Source organism: Chanos chanos, chromosome 5 (genome assembly GCF_902362185.1).
Source record: "Chanos chanos chromosome 5, fChaCha1.1, whole genome shotgun sequence".
In the NCBI taxonomy this organism is placed as follows: Eukaryota; Metazoa; Chordata; class Actinopteri; order Gonorynchiformes; family Chanidae; genus Chanos; species Chanos chanos.
This window is the reverse complement of record NC_044499.1, coordinates 50,380,815-50,398,314: the sequence shown is the minus strand read 5'-3', so window position 1 is coordinate 50,398,314 and position 17,500 is coordinate 50,380,815. Positions and strand designations below refer to the sequence as shown.

At 43.5% G+C, this 17,500-nt stretch overlaps 1 protein-coding gene across 1 annotated transcript in view; it reads right to left on the bottom strand.

Moving 5' to 3' along the window:
* rbfox3a (RNA binding fox-1 homolog 3a) overlaps nucleotides 1-17,500 on the bottom strand; it is a 130,647-nt gene that overhangs the window by 16,342 nt on the left and 96,805 nt on the right. Inside the window, exons 3-4 of the mRNA XM_030774474.1 lie at nucleotides 9,551-9,697; nucleotides 2,683-2,736 (exon numbers count right to left, since the gene is read on the bottom strand). Coding sequence (XP_030630334.1) covers nucleotides 2,683-2,736; nucleotides 9,551-9,697 — 201 coding nt within the window. The remainder of the gene's footprint in view (nucleotides 1-2,682; nucleotides 2,737-9,550; nucleotides 9,698-17,500) is intronic.

Below are 17,500 nucleotides of genomic sequence, written 5' to 3'. Positions count from 1 at the left end.
TGTTTAAAGCAGTCGTTTGTAAGTGTTGTTGTTGTTTAGGGCAGTAGTTTGTATGTGTTGTTGTTTAGGGCAGTAGTTTGTATGTGTTGCTGTTGTTGTTTAGGACAGTAGTTTGTATGTGTGGTTGTTTAGGGCAGTAGTTTGTATGTGAGTGGTGTTGTTTAAAGCAGTAGTTTGTAAGTGTTGTTGTTGTTTAGGGCAGTAGTTTGTATGTGTTGTTGTTGTTAGGGCAGTAGTTTGTATGTGTTGCTGTTGTTGTTTAGGACAGTAGTTTGTATGTGGTGGTGTTTAGGGCAGTAGTTTGTATGTGTTGCTGTTTAGGGCAGTAGTTTGTATGTGTTGCTGTTGTTGTTTAGGGCAGTAGTTTGTATGTGTGGTTGTTTAGGACAGTAGTTTGTATGTGGTGGTGTTTAGGGCAGTAGTTTGTATGTGTTGCTGTTGTTGTTTAGGGCAGTAGTTTGTATGTGGTGGTGTTTAGGGCAGTAGTTTGTATGTGTTGCTGTTGTTGTTTAGGACAGTAGTTTGTATGTGGTGGTGTTTAGGGCAGTAGTTTGTATGTGTTGCTGTTGTTGTTTAGGGCAGTAGTTTGTATGTGTTGCTGTTGTTGTTTAGGGCAGTAGTTTGTATGTGTTGCTGTTGTTGTTTAGGACAGTAGTTTGTATGTGTTGTTGTTTAGGACAGTAGTTTGTAAGTGTTGTTGTTGTTTAGGGCAGTAATTTGTATGTGTTGTTGTTGTTTAGGGCAGTAGTTTGTATGTGGTGGTGTTTAGGGCAGTAGTTTGTATGTAGTGGTGTTGTTTAAAGCAGTCGTTTGTAAGTGTTGTTGTTGTTTAGGGCAGTAGTTTGTATGTGTTGTTGTTTAGGGCAGTAGTTTGTATGTGTTGCTGTTGTTGTTTAGGACAGTAGTTTGTATGTGTGGTTGTTTAGGGCAGTAGTTTGTATGTGATGGTGTTTAGGGCAGTAGTTTGTATGTGTTGTTGTTTAGGACAGTAGTTTGTAAGTGTTGTTGTTGTTTAGGGCAGTAGTTTGTATGTGTTGCTGTTGTTGTTTAGGACAGTAGTTTGTATGTGGTGGTGTTTAGGGCAGTAGTTTGTATGTGTTGCTGTTGTTGTTTAGGGCAGTAGTTTGTATGTGTTGCTGTTGTTGTTTAGGGCAGTAGTTTGTATGTGTGGTTGTTTAGGACAGTAGTTTGTATGTGGTGGTGTTTAGGGCAGTAGTTTGTATGTGTTGCTGTTGTTGTTTAGGGCAGTAGTTTGTATGTGTTGCTGTTGTTGTTTAGGGCAGTAGTTTGTATGTGTTGCTGTTGTTGTTTAGGGCAGTAGTTTGTATGTGTGGTTGTTTAGGACAGTAGTTTGTATGTGGTGGTGTTTAGGGCAGTAGTTTGTATGTGTTGCTGTTGTTGTTTAGGACAGTAGTTTGTATGTGTTGTTGTTTAGGGCAGTAGTTTGTATGTGTTGCTGTTGTTGTTTAGGGCAGTAGTTTGTATGTGGTTGTTGTTTAGGACAGTAGTTTGTAGGTGGTGGTGTTTAGGACAGTAGTTTGTAGGTGGTGGTGTTTAGGGCAGTAGTTTGTATGTGGTGGTGTTTAGGACAGTAGTTTGTAGGTGGTGGTGTTTAGGGCAGTAGTTTGTATGTGGTGGTGTTTAGGACAGTAGTTTGTATGTGTTGTTGTTTAGGGCAGTAGTTTGTATGTGTTGCTGTTGTTCTTTAGGACAGTAGTTTGTATGTGTTGTTGTTTAGGGCAGTAGGGCAGTTTGTTTGTGGATGCATACATATATGTATGTGTATTTACATATGCGTTTTCAATCAAATGTAAATAATTTGTTTTTGCGCAAACAGACACTGTAAACAGAATGTAAATATGGGTATATCTGTATATAATGTGAAAATAACAGACTCTTTGTAAATAGTTTGTTTATCGGAGTGTGTAAACAGGCTAAGTGTAAACAGGAAAAAGCTTGTGTGCAAATTGAGGGGTTCATTACACACTGGACAGGGGGCATGACAGGAATTATGGGTAATGCCTCTGTTGGTTGGGCAGGGTACAGAACGGCCTGTCCAGTCAGAATCTAGATCTAAAGCCTTCTACATGAGTCGCAGGGGGAGTGCAGAGACCACAGAGTTTTTCTTCTACAAAAGTCCCTCTCTATTGTATGTGGGATGGTATGATCTGTTTAAATATTGTTCATGGATTATTCATGTTTTGAGTGCTGTATTTGTATGTCTAATGCCTTTTGGAAGGGAAAAGACCATTTTGGAATGCTATTTTATTGAGGCTGAGAGGGTTTGCCTGATGCAACGAGGTCAGAAATAGTTTGGTCGGTACATAGGACAACATCAGATAACTGTGAGCATTATGAGACTGTCTGAGTCCACACACACACACACACACACACACACACACACACACACACACACACACACACACAGAGTGAATCCTCAGTTGCAGTATATTTTTGCAATGACATTTACTGCTAACATCAATGACCATCTGACCATCATAAATGAAACCTGTGGACTCTAGCACAGGGTGTAGGCAGTGTGTAGTGTGGCAGTCACTGTCTGTCATACGCTTTTGCCTGGAGACCACTGATTACACTGGGTTGAGAAGAGTGGAATTTCAGAAGAAGAGAAGAGAAGAGAAGAGAAGAGAAGAGAAGAGAAGAGAAGAGAAGTTGACTTACCTTAGAGCCCCGCTCATTAAAAATAATTTCCACATCTAAAATTTTCCCAAATTGCTGCGTAGAGATGGAGAGACAAAGAAAAAAGAAAGAAAGGAGAGAGAGAGAGAGAGAGAGAGAGAGAGAGAGAGAAGACAGAGTAATTAGAACTCATCTTTTCTGTACATTGTCGGGAAAAGTGAGCAGATGATTGCAGAGCAAGCTAAAATAGAACTGCCTCCTCTCCTTCAGCTCCTGTTCTCACAGAGCTCCAATTGTCTCCCATTCTCCTCCGTTGGCAAGCCAGAGCAGCCAAAACACAACCCCCACATCACTTACAGCCATGTCTGCGATGTTAAAACAGCACTAAATTGTTCTAGCTGCAAACTCTCAGCTTCAGGAGTGATGTTAGTGTACATATGTACATGTTTACATATGTGCATGTGTCTATGTGTGTGCTTGTGAGTGTGTGCGTGTGTGTGCATGTGTGTGAGTCTGTGTGTGTGTGTGAGAGTCTGTGTTTGTGTGTGTGTGTGCGTGTGTCTGTGTGTGCATACGTGTGTGTATGAGTGTGAGTGTGTGTGTGTGTGTGTGTGTGTGGGTGTGTGTGTTTTTGTGCGTGCGTGTGTCTGTGTGTGCGTACGTGTGTGCGTACGTGTGTGTGTATTTGTGTGTGTGTGTGTTTGTGTGTGTGTGTGAGTCTGTGTTTGTGTGTGTGTGCGTACGTGTGTGTTTGTGTGTGTGTGTGTGTGCGTACGTGTGTGTGTGTGTGTGTGTGTGTGTGTGAGTGTCTGGGCAGGCTGATGTTTCTGCTGATGAGGTGACATTTGAACAGAGCCGTGTGGCAGTCCGGCAGTGAACGGCCCAGTGCTCTTAATGATGGACAGTGGCCGTTGTTATTTTCTGCTGTGATTGGGACTGATAAAAACAGACCCTAAGCCTCCACACATGCAATTTCTAGCATCACTTAACACACAGTACCCCCCATCTTCATTAAAAAGAAAGCATAACAGGTTGATGAGCCGCCGTCGTCGCCCCTGACGATGGACTATACACGTGAGTGTGTGTGTGTGTGTGTGTGTGTGTGTGTGTGTGTATTTATTACATATATTTGTTTGTAATCTGAGCATTGAATCCTACCAGAGTAATTACCTGCCGTACTGCTTATTATTTCCCAGTCATTTGAGCTCCATTCCAGGTTTTATCTGATCGTCATTCTAATGGCGGGGAGTGCTATACACACCCCCCGTCTCCCCGCCTCTTTTTTTTAATTGGCTAATTAGGTCTATCCAGGAGGCACTGACCACTCCCTGACAGATAGCAGCAGCCGGAAGCTTTTCATCAAAAACAAGAGAGAGAGAATAGAGACAGAGACAGAGAAACAGAGAGAAAAGAAAGAGAAAGAGCGAGAGAAAGAGAGAGAGAGAGAGAGAGAGAGAGAGAGAGAGAGAGAGAGAGAGAGAGAGAGAAAGTGCTAGAGTGTGGATTTGTAACTTGGTCACTGTCCAACAGGAGTGGCCCAAACTCTCTGGCCTTTGACTGTAGCCAAACTTTCCTGGTTGGCCTTGCAGCATGGGTAGGCTCATGCCGCATGCATGGAGAAACAGACCGCGGCAGTGTGCAAACGCGCAAGACTTATTAAAGATGATAAAACTCTTCCTCTCCCTACCGCCCCCCCCCCCCCCCCCCCCCCCCCCCCCCCCCCCCCAACTCCACCAACCTCTCCCCACTCTGTTTTAACCCTGCTTATGCTAATGAGAGACCTTGGTTAGTATAACCCTCCACCAGACCTTGAATCAAGAAAGCTTTATTTCAATAAATAAATAAACATGGCGGCATCGGGCTAGGCAAGGTCGTAGCTCTGAGCAGACCAATGAATGATGCCAGGATTTCAAAACAGGAGGCTCTCTCTAGAACCTTCTGCACGGCCCAGGATGGTTTGGGTCGGAGAGGGCTGGAGTTCTGAGTGGGGAGGTCAGAGAGGAGGAAGGGAGGGAGGGGGGGGTCACTATGAATTTGAGAGGAAGTTTCCAGAAAGGTTGACCACCTAAAATCTACAGAGGGGACCAGGCTTAAAGTATGAGGCATCGGCGGTGGTTTGGCGTTTTTTATTCTGTTTTCGCCCGTGCGTTGGCACTCGCTTGGGAGAGACGACAGGGGAGTCAGGCAGGCGTTCGTTGCTGCTGCTGTTGTTGTTGTTGTTGTTTTTTTTTTTCCCCGAGGGATTAGTGGGCCTAAACATTCCATTTAACGGGCCTGCCTTCGGGATCATTACGGACGTCTGCCGAACAGAGGCAGAGCCTTAAGTTTGCTCTAATGGGAGGAATGTGAGCGGGTTTTAATTGCTGTCTACAATGGCCGTATTATTTCATTAAAACTAATTACCCTGTCAAGCCGGCCGCCTTTGCCTCATTTCAGCACAACAGGGAAGGGATGGCCCTTCCAGGCACCACACGGCTCAATGGGATTGATCACGAGTCTGGGTCACTAATAAGGTTAAGAAGAGGCGTCTTTTATCCGTCCATCCGCAGAGAGAGAGAGAGAGAGAGAGACAGAGACAGAGACAGAGAGAAAGAGACATGTGTAGTGCGTGTGTGTTTGTGTGTGTATGTGGTTCTGCATCAGTCAACAGAATGTCTCTAATCTGAACAGACTGGCCCTGTTTTGTGTTTGTGAGGTGTGTGTGTGTGTGTGTGAAAGAGAGAGAAAGCTAAGTTGATTGGAATGCTGCTTCGCTCTTCCTTTTGACTTGACTGCTGGTGATTTGGATCTCTTTCCTGTCTCTTCTTCCCGTTGGGCTTCTGAGTTAATTTCCTCCATCCATCCCGATTCAGAATTCACAGCCAGACCTGAGAGAGCTGCCACTCAACACCATTTGTTCAAATTAAGTTTTTTTTTTTTTTTTTTTTAAACCTAAACGTGGGTATTTTCATCTCAGTGTGAGGCTCTGTTTACAGACTGCACACGCTTAACTCCAAACCCAGTCTGAGAACACTAATGACTTTAACCCAGCTCTAATGGGCTTACAACTCCACTGAACTGATCTCCCTGTGTAGTCATCTTTACTGGCTCCTACACATGCTGCCCAGGAGACCTTGCCTACATCTGTGCCTAATCGCACTGGATTCTCTCTCTCCTTCTCAATCAGAGGAAAGAGAGAGAGCGAGAGAGAGCTTTACCAAATGACAGTCAGGATCAATGGGACATCGCCACGGAAACTGTGGGTGGTTCTCATATGCTACAGTTCAGCTAAACGCTTGTCTGTGCAAAATTTTATGGAGGAGAAATTAGCAAATCTCCAATGTGTGAGTAGCAGGGAAAGAGTTACAACCTATAAAAAAAAAAAAAAAAGAAAAGAAAAAAAAAAAGAAAAGAAAAAACCCCAATGGTGAGTAAATTCAACATTAAGAAAATTCTTGTTTGCAAAGTGCAAGAAACCCACAAAGCTGCTACAGTAAGCAATTAGCTGTAAGCAGGTATCATTATAAAGCCATTACGGAGGCCCTTCGGTTAGACCGGCAGCGTTCCTGTGGGCGTCGTCTTTCTCCAGGTTTCAAGTCAATTGTGGTGGAAGTAAACCTTGGGTAGCAAAAATCTTAATCAGGAGACCAAAAGTTGCTGTCCGCGGGAGACCTATCTCTTCCAGGCAGCTGACGAAATACCATTTTATTAAACCCATTTAGCCAGGGACCTGTTAGCAGTGTCTAACCTGCCAGGCTGAGGTCTGGCGGTGTGCAGTTTGAGAAGGCGGCAGTATGTAACATTTTTATGGAGGGCCATTCTGGTGTCCTGCGTCAGCACAGGGGCGAAGGCAGCGCTCTGCTGTTGCATGCTGGGAGTTGTAGGCATTTCTGAGGCGGTGGGTTGCGTGCGGGACTTTGTTCATTTGAATCACGTTTGGAGCGCCCCAGCGCGTAGTCAACGACCGGCGGTTCTTTAAAGAGCCATTTCACGCGCTCACATTAAACTCTCCCGCTCGTTGGCATAATTGTCTTTCTCTAATTATAAAATTTAGCTGAAATAAGGTTTGGTAATGAAGCATGGTACATTTTGTCTCTCTGCCCACGACCAATCTGCCTTAAATGTAAAAATGAAAACAGAGCCATCACTTAAAAAAAAAAAGTTTAATAAATCTACAATTTTTATCCCCCCCACACCCCTATATATATATATTTTTTTTTGCAAAAGTTAAGCTTTTTGAATGTTATAATTCTTTTTCCTAACTGGAATGAACGTTCCAGAACGCAATTTCCTGGGCAGATGAGATGCAGAGGGTCTGAGCCTGAAAGGACTGCACTGTTAAACACTGATTAGGCACAATGAGATGTCCTGTGTTTGTTTGTGTAACGTCAGCTCTCACACAGCACAGCAGTCTGCTCCAAGCTGATGGACTCTTCCCCTAATTACACACGCTAAGTGGAGAAGTCATTACACTGAAACCTGCACTGCAGTGTGTTTCACTTCACAATGCACACACACATACACGCACGCAGGCACACACGCACGCACAAACAGACACACATATAGACGCTCTCGCTCTCTCTTTCTCTCTCTTTCTCTCTCTCTCTCTCTCTCTCGTCTTCTGCTTTGGACAGTGGGGTTGTGTTGAAAAGACTCTTCTATTCGTCCCAAGGCAAGTGTTTTGCGATTTGATAGAGTCTCCGTCGACAGACTTTGTGGAAAAAAGTCTCGATAAACAGTCAGACAACCCTGAGCTCTGAAACCTCTTCATCTGGGAAAGAGAAGTTTCAGATCCTTTTAACTCAAGACGTTATACCCAACTTTAGTCTCTTTAATCTAGGCAGTTATGCGGTTTCTTTTCAAGCTCTGGCTTCATTTTTATCAGCTGTGTTATTGAGACTTCCACAATCTCCAGCTCTGTTGTGTGAACGCTGAGAATGTGAACACTCAGGCTTTTCTTCTGAAACAAAGCTAGTCAGGGAGTCAGACTTTTTTTTTTTTTTTTTTTGAGGTATCAATTGCGTGAGTCCAATTCCCCTGAGGTGCTGTGCTGTGCTTCTCTGCTGTAAGCACACGCACGCACAAACAAGGCCTTTTGTTCCAAAACTTCTCTGAGCTCCGCTCGTGGAATATTCTAGAGACCATGCTCGCTTGTCCATCTAGTCCAATCCCAGAAATCCGTGCGTGACATGGGCTAATTGTACCCATGGGTTCCCAAGATTATTCGCAAAAAAAAAAAAAAAAAAGCGTAACCGCCATACTGAAATGAACAAACAAACAAACAAACAAACAAACAAACACAAAAACACACACACGCATATCCTTTCGCAGGAGTTGTCAGCAGACACACACACACACACACACACACACACTAATGAGGATAAACTCTGACGTTTTAACCACAGTGAGGGCTCCTATTAATTATATCTGCACTTGTGGGACCTGGAATATCTCCCTGACTCGTCATCTCAGCATTGAAGAATCTGGGGCAGAGAGTGGACACTCTGTCTCTCTCTCTCTCTCTCTCTCTCTTTCTAAGAGTGGAGCTTCTGAGGGAGCAGATGTTACTCCGCGCTGGGCGTGGAGAAAAACTCTGCGGCTCTCCGTAAGATTAAACGCTAACTGTCGGCCGCGTGACGCCTTCGGTAAACACTGAGTCCTCACGTTCTTTAACGAGCTAAAAAAAAAAAACGAAAAAAAAAAAAGAGAGAAAGAGAGAGAGAAACACAGCAGTGCAGTGTGTCTGTCTGGAATTCCTCCGGACTAACAAGCTGCATCCTCCTTTTGTGTTTGCTGGGAGAGAGACTCTCTTCCTGTGTTTAGCCTGCTGCCTGTTCACAAAAAGTATCGTTGAGTTTTGCTTTTGCTGCCCATTTTATTTTTGTTAACGAAGTTCTTTCGGGTTTGTAGTGTGTTCTGTTTCTTTTTTTTTTTTGCTCTGTGTGTCATAGTCCCACCCTGCCCAAGCAGTTAGCCATGATAATAATATGCCACTACTGTTCACTGCAGCTTAAATACACCTCACATTTTAGCTGAGTGTACCACACACCCCAAGAACTGTTCTTCTCCAGAAACTTCACTTTTTACAGTACTTATACCCCATGCTGTGGTTTATAAAGGAAATATACACCATTCTCTGGCTTTTACCATTAATATACCACATACTGCAGTTTTGGAATATACAACATACTCCAGTTTTTACTGCAAACATACCCATATTTAGACCCTATGGTAAATATACCACATCATCCAGTTTGTACAGTGAGCCCAACAAGATATTTCACCATAACAACGATAAAAAAATGTGTTTGTTATAAACTACTGTTTTTTTTTTTGTTTGTTTGTTTATTACAAGGGTTATCAAGTGAACTGTCAGTGAAATGGATTAAAAAAGGGACAATATTATTTCACTTTTTCTCAGAAAATGTTACAAAATTTTTTACCAGAGTTTTCCAGAGTTAAAGAATCTGCCAGAAATTCAGCAAGCAAGTCAGAACATTTAGGCTATAAAAGATTGAAGAGAAGGCATGAAAAATTCATCCTGTTCTCTGTGCAAAAACAAAAACCCCTATCTCAGGCTGGAGGCATTCAACATAATATAGGTTAGACACGGAGACAGGGGAGAAAAAAAAGGCAAGGCTGAAACCATTGCTTAGCCTACCATGACCTTAACGCGTCTGTGTGAAAGAGCCCAGAGTTAAACCAAAATGTCTAAAGTCTAAATTCAGCCAGGAACCATCTGCCTCTCCAGCACCCTGTTCTTCTCCACAGTACATATTCAGTTCAAATATACCAAAAAAAAAAAAAAAAAAGAAAAAGAAAGAAATGGTCTTCTTATGATGTCACATGACTTGTCTGCCTGTGTGCACCCGGGTGAGATGCCAACCTGTTGTGCCCTTGTGTGTGTTCGGTTGGCATTGTGATAACTCACCCCAAACATTTGTCGCAGGTCCGGGTCCCGGAAGCGGAACGGGATGTTGGAGACGTGTAACCGCTTGGGCTGCGGTTTCTCCGACACGTCCGACTGCTGCAGCTGCAGCTGCTGGGAGCCCTCTGTCTGCGCAACCTCGTCTACCTGCTGGAGGGAGACGCAAACACACACCTGTTAGTTTTTACACCTGTCACTTGTCACACCCCAGACAGAGGGACACAGAGAGAGAGAGTGAGAGAGAGAGGAAGAGAGGGAGAATGAGATAGAGAGAATGAGAGAGAGAGAGGGAGAATGAGATAGAGAGAGGAAGAGAATGAGAGCGAGAGAGAGAGGGAGAGAGAGGGAGAGAGAGCGAGAGAGAGAGAGAGAGAGGGAGGGACGGAGCAGTCTTTTTTGCGTGGAGGAGAGTTGGGAGGGGGAGGGGCGGGTACAGCCAGGGAACGCTGGTGCCATATTGAAGATTCCTTACGCCACTTTCACAACATTTGTATGTGTTTCAGAAGATTAAAGGAGCTGTCAGGAAGGGCAAAGACAGATTCCAAATGCCTTTGACATGTGGCCAGCGAACAGAGAGAGAGAGAGAGAGAGAGAGAGAGAGAGAGAGACTTGGGAGTCCTCTCCCATTCAGTTCTCATGTGCTCCCCTGTCAATCAAAGGCAGGAAGTGAAAGTGAGGCCTCATTGCTGCGGGACAGGCTGCAGTCTGTGACACACTCTCATTTCTCTTTAGACCACAAACACTATGACTCCCTCTATCCATTTCTCTCCTTTTTCCTCTCTCTCCTTCTTCTGTTATTCACACTCTACCCCCCTCTCCACCACCTCTCTTCCTCTCTCTCTCAGGGCTCAGGCGGTTCTGTCCAAATGTCACGTCAGGCGGTGTGTAAACAGACTGATGTGAATGAAGGGAGAAATGTCAGGTAAAGGTCCAGACAGGGTCAACCATTCACAGCCTGATTTGATCTCATTCAAAACCTGATTTCATTAGTGTCATGGTCATGATGCATCCATAGTAACATGGAAATCTCTGACCTGAGGATCTGACACGTGAGCAGCAAAAACAGAGAAACCTCCTCACAGGCCAAAACAAACAAGCAAACAAACAAACAAACAAACAAAATGATCATCTCTGTTAAAGGATCCCGGCAGAAAAAAAACTATCAGAAATCTATCAGCTTAAAGTCAGCTTAAAAAAAACAACACTTAGCACAAACTGCCCAAGAAACACAAAAGATATGCATGACAAGCCCATTTCCATATTACTATCTATTCATATCATTACGACACATCACGTAGTTGGTTTCAAACATTTTTTGCATCAGTTCACCCATAGTAGTCAAAGGTCTACCGCAAAGCCATTGAATTGAACTGAATTGAATTGAATCGAATTGAACTGAATTGAATTGAATTGAGGCATTTCTCTGAGGACAGATGAAGTGTTTTCAGACTTTCTCGGATCATTAATTTCGAGGGTGTGTTGTTTCTGGCGGAATGTGGTGTGTGGAGGGCAAACAGTGGCACAGTGCCATTAGAACCTGTCTATATGAAATGAATTGGATAAGATGGCGGGACAGGGATGAAAGGACCATGTCAGCTAAACTTCTCTGAGCTCTGAACTAAATCAATGAAAGAAAGAACTGCTGAAGGCAGCTACATTTGACCAGAGAGAGAGAGTGAGAGAGAGTGAGAGAGAGAGAGAGAGGAGTGTAAAACAGACAGAGAGAAAGGGAGGGAGGGTCGGGGGTGGGGAAGAGATAAGAGATAAAGGGTACTACTATGAGGAGATGATTGTGAAGGGGTGGAAGGGTTACTCTGAGAAGGTGTTATTCTGTGTGGACCTGTGTGGCACTGTCATGCAGATTACATTGTAAACTTCAGCCTAGCTAATCATCATCACAAATTACACTGCAAGGCCCGGCCAATCATCATCACAGATTACACTGCACAGCCCAGCCAATCATCATCACAGATTACACTGTACAGCCCAGCCAATCATCATCACAGATTACACTGTACAGATCAGCCAGTCCTCATAATCAGTGTGCACTCCTTCATAACTCCTGTCCCCCCCCTTTTTTTTTTTTTAAATCTTATGCACTCTTATGTATTCAGTCAGTGTTTCCTATTTTAACCCAAATGCTCCTGTGTGTATCACCAGTATGACTCCTTGATCTGTTCAGATCTCTGTCCTGAGCAATTTAGATGTCATCATCATTCAGTATTTCCTGTAATCTGTTAAATAATGAAACACACACACACACACACACACACACACACACACACTTGGGAAAGGACAACCCGATGGGGCAGATGAAACACAGGATGAGTTGTGGATGGTGATACCTCACAGAGGTTCACTTAGACCTAAATCACACTCTGTTGCCTCTCTATCATCTTGACTGACAGGTGAAGAAGACTAAAAAAACAAAGACAAAGGAGAGGTAAATCTGTACAAAATGAGTGAGTCCAATTGATATCCAAAAAAAGCTGGTAAGCCGCAGGGCAAAAAAATATTCTGGTTATTAAAAAAAAACGATGAAGAATGATTCTTTAACATAACAGCCAAGATGAGATTTTAGAGTTTAACTCAGAGAACAACTTTAATATAGCAAAAAAAAGCATATATCTCAATTGGAAACCTTGGAGAAGGACATTATGAATATAGCTATTAATATAATAATATACCTAGTCCATTGCCTGGACCAGCTATAGTCACTCTTTTTTAAAATAAAAGCCAAAACACTGGAATGTGAGCTAGTATTATTGCTAATACTGTTACTGCTTTTACTGTTACTGCTACTGTTACTGATTTTACCGCTTCTACTAATACTGTTACTGATTTTACTGTTACTAATACTGTTACTAATACTGTTACTGATTTTACTGTTACTAATACTGTTACTGATTTTACTGTTACTAATACTGTTACTGCTTTTACTGTTACTGCTTTTACTGTTACTAATACTGTTACTGATTTTATTGTTACTAATACTGTTACTGATTGTACCGCTTCTACTAATACTGTTACTGATTTTACTGTTACTAATACTGTTACTGATTTTACTGTTACTAATACTGGTGCAGACACCCCCTCCTTTTTCTCCCTCCCTCTCTCTCTCTCTCTCTCTCTCTCTCTCCTCCTTTCTCTCTCTCTCTCTCTCCCTCTCTCTCCCTCTCTCTCTCTCCCTCTCTCGCGCTCTCTCTCTCCTTCTCTCTCTCCCTCTCTCGCTCTCTCTCTCCCTCTCCCTCTCCCCTCTCCCTCTCCCTCTCCCCTCTCTCTCTCTCTCTCCCTCTCTCTCTCTCTCTCCTCCTTTCTCTCTCTCTCTCTCTCTCTCTCCCTCTCTCTCTCTCTCTCTCTCTCTCCCTCTCTCGCGCTCTCTCTCCTTCTCTCTCTCTCTCTCTCTCTCTCTTCCTTTTCTCTCTCTCTCTCTCTCTCTCTCTCTCTCTCTCTCCCTCTCTCCCTCTCTAACTCTTACACTGTCTTACTCTTTCTCTTTCTCCAACCCCCCCCCCCCCTCCCCACTGCACCGTGTGTGTTTCTGACTGAGTTAGATCATGTCTCCTGATATTCACAGGTTAAACTGGGTTAGAGATGACATATAGAAGACTACATGCCCTTGAGAGGTGAAAATCTGACAAAATATTTATGAAAGATTCTATTACATGTTATTAGTCTCTCATTAGTCCAGTGCTATCTGCTAAGTGTTTATGCCACTTTTCTGTTGCTTTAAAAGTTCAACAGTTATGATTAACTATTTATATAATTAAAAGTAATAAATCATCAATATTTCCCTCAATTTAAGTGTGTCTACTTCTTTTCAAAAATATTTTTGTTTACTTTTCGCTGTCAAAACAACAAGGTCTCTTGACTCTTGACTTGTTTTTTTTCCCATGGGCCCTTGCGCTCTCTCTCGCTCCCTCTGAGGCGGTGCGTAAGGTGGGTTTTTGCACTGTCTGAGGCAACATCCATCACTGCAGTGGGTCAGGCAGTCAGGCTGTGTTAAGATAAAGTACACAGGGAGGCCAGCAGAGAAACCACAGCCCTGTCCCTCCTGCTCTAGCACCCCCTCCCCTAATCCCCCCCCCCCCCATTCTGAGGAGGCCTGGTAACTGAGGCCTCCGCTCAGGGAGCCCGCGGAGGAAAGGCCTGGGCAGATGGATGGAATGAACGGAGGTGTAATTACCCATCCGTGCCCTTGTTCCCTGGGCTACACCCTGCTCCTTCTCTTTTTTTACTCATTCATCATAAAAGTGCCACCAGATCATTCATGCTTTCTCTCTCTCTCTCCCTCTCTCTTCCTCTCTCTTCCTCTCTCTCCCTCCCTCTCTCTCTCTCTCTCGTCTTTCTCTTGTCTCTCTGTCTGTCGGCACTCTGGAGGGAGACGATCTATCATTTTTAACAGGTGAGAAGTGCAACAGCACGGCCTTTCTCTCTCTCTCTCTCTCTCTCTCTCCCTCTCTCTCCCTCTCTCTCTCGCTCTCTCTCGCTCTCTTGCTCTCTCTCTTTCTCAGTGCGTGGTCTCTAGCTGGTGTCTGTCCTGCCTCACTGATTCTGGTCTACATGCCCTGACACATGCTTTGATTTGCTTACTTTATGGAAACATGCAGTGAATGAGGCCTGTTTGCGATGAGACAGCGTGTCAGCCAGGGGATGTGGGGAAAGTGTGCAGACAGACAAAAGACTGACAGTCACAAAATTTTTCTCTTCTCCACACTCAAAGTCATAAATATGTTTTTCTTGTAAATACAACATCGTCTCTCCCCCAGTTTCTCAGTCTCTCTCTCTCTCTCTCTCTCTCTCTCTCTCTCTCTCTCTCTCTCTTCACTTACACCTCAGAGCACCTCACCTTTAAGACACATAAACACACACACAAACACGTGTGTGTGTGCATGTGTGTGTGTGTGTGTGTGTGTGTGTTTATGTGTCTTAAAGGTGAGGTGCTGTAGAAACACAGTTCTCACCCTAGTTTCTATGTAATTAGTCCATCACCATTGCAGATAGATGGTTAACAGGAGGTTTCATCTGTGCACTTAGCTTTTTAATTTGTGTTAATTACATGTTAACGACACTGCAACTAGCATGCTCTACATCTGTTTTTTTTTTTTTTTTTTTTTTTTTTTTGGAGACAAGGTTTTAGAGACGCTCTTTCCACAGCTCCCCAGAGAAGCAAGAAAAGTAATCAAGAATGGGTTGAGTATTTACTTTTCTTTTCTCCTTTCTTTGGTAGATAGACCGGTTAGACAGAACCATGTTTATTAATGCTTTATATTTGTTGATCACACTTTGAAATCTGCAAATCTGCAGAAAGTTTAGCACTGACGGGCTGACTGAAAGCGAATGTTCAGCAGATGACATGGGATGTGTATATATATATGTATATATATATATATAAATATATATATAAATCAATAACCCAATTACAGGGGGATTTAATACTGAGGCATCCAACACTTTTACTGGCAGTTCAGGTCGTTATGTATATTTGTGATGAAAAATATGTAAAAAATGGTAAATTTCCCCTGTTAACTCTAAAAGGCTGGATTACAAAAACCACTCAAAAATTGTTCAGTGAAACATAAAGTCACCAAAGCAGTATTTAAACATGCAAGATAGCAAATTAAGCTCATAAATATACGAAGGAGAAAATGATAACAATAATAATAAAACCAAAAAAAAAAATAAAATTCAGTTCCCCAAGTCAGCGGCAGTAGGTGTGTTACCTCAGTAAAAGTTTACGGCTTGGCATTATCCCAAATGAGGTCTGGAACATTCTGTGGCTACGTTTTATACATTGTTCCACGGCGCTGAGGATTATGGATGCAGTAAGTAATTTACTGAAGGATATTTTATTATTTTATTTACACAAACATGAATATAAACTCAAAACATGCTATATATTCACCTCCCCCCCCCCCTCTCTCTCCCACATACACACACACACACACACACACACACTTGTGCTCTGTGTGTTGTACTGTACCATGCTGAATTACACTCTGCTGTGCTGTGCTATGCTGCACTTTGTTATGTTGTACAGTGTTTTCTTATACTGCGCTCTCTTATCCTGTTCTGTTCTGTGTTAAGCTGTTCTGTGCTGTGGGGCACAGCTCTCTGTTATTTATGTGTTCTATGCTCAGTGTACTGTGTTGTGCTGTGCTGTGATGTCCTGTGTTGTTCTGTGCTGTGCTATGCTGTGCTCTGTTGTGCTCTGCTGTGCTGTGTTGTACTCTGTTGTGCTGTGCTGTGTTCTGTGTTGTGCTGTGTTGCTCTGTGTTGCACTGTGTTGTGTTGTGCTGTGTTGCTCTGTGCTGTGCTGTGCTGTGTTGTTGTGTGCTGTGCTGTGTTGCACTGTGCTGTGCTGTGTTGTTCTGTGCTGTGTTGTTCTGTGTTGTGTTGTTCTGTGTTGTGCTGTGTTGTTCTGTGTTGTGCTGTGCTGTTCTGTGTTGCACTGTGTTGTGTTGTTCTGTGCTGTGCTGTGCTGTGTTGTTCGGTGCGGTGTTGTTCTGTGCTGTGCTGTGCTGTGCTATGCTCTGTTGTGTGTTGTAGTCCACTGTCTCCTGCTTTACTGTGAGAATTGGGGAGGAGTGATGTAACCCTGGAATGGAACTGCCTGAGATTTATCATCATACACAACCGCCTTAGTCGCCCCCCTTCCTCTTAGCCCCCCCCCCCCCCCCTTTTCTCTTCTTGCCCCCCCGTCAACCCCTCACCTTCTCCTGCCCAGTCATTTCTCCCACCCACTCATTCAGTGCTATCTGCTAATCACTTTCAGAGTGCTCTGCTCCGTAACCAACCCCCCCCTCACACACACACATCCGCCCACCCCTCAAAAAACAAGCGCACCCTCATCACAGAAACCATCTGACTGGACCGCGGCCAAGCAGGTAGATTACATCCGATTAGGGTGGAACCACCGCTTCACTTAAAGGGATTAAACTCAGCTGCTTTTCCCCCTTCATCTCTCCACCATCCTCTCTCTCTCTCTCTCTCTCTCTCTCTCTCTGAGGAAGAGGCGGACAAAAGCTTTTTGTCACCTTCTGCTGAAAGCGCTAAAGTGTCTGCTCAGCTGAGTGTGTGTGTGTGTGTGTGTGTGTGTGTTTTAGTGCTGGACTTTCTTGGTGCGTTGTAAACACTGGTGGAAAAGATATTTGAATGAGTCTGATGGGGTTTGTCAATGTGAAAGCGGCTTTTTGTCAGTAACTGAGAATAAAGGACTTGATAAGACAGGGAGGCAGCGACAGTGCTTTTAAAGCTGTCCCCTGTCCCTTGTCACTCAGACCTGCGTCTCATCTCATGAAATAAAAAAAAAAAACCTGAACTGTTTATAAACCACTGACCCAGTTCACACCAGAGCAGCCCTGACCAACCTCTAATCAAATTCACACTCTAACATTTACAGAAAAAACACAGTCTGACAGTATCAGAACACTGAAACTAACACATCTGACCCTAAGAGAGAAGACTGTATAGTTAAATAACTTCTCTCTGTTAAATACATTATTATTATTATTATTATTATTATTATTATTATTATTATTATTATTATTATTATTATTGGTTGTATCAGTAAGTATAGTGGCAAAAGTAGCAGCTCTAGCATTTCAGTATATGTATAATTATATAATGATACAGCACTTAAAAGCTATCTGAATCAGAGAAAGAGCAATTTAGAGAGCAAAAGAGAAGCGAGAGAGAGAGAGAGAGAGAGAGAGAGAGAGAGAGAGAGAGAGAGAGAGAGAGAGAGGGAGCGAGAGAGGGAGAGAGAGAGAGTGAGAGAGAGAGTGAGAGAGAGGGAGGGAGAGGAATTCCTGTGTGAGCAGTGTGAGAGCGCTGGTTTCAGCACGCGTTCCAGTCGAGCTGGTAGATTATCCCTGGAGCTTCTCGTTTGTCTGGAGAGAGTCTGTCAGGGATCTGAGGATTACTTCACCACACAGGAATTTCTCAGCCAAA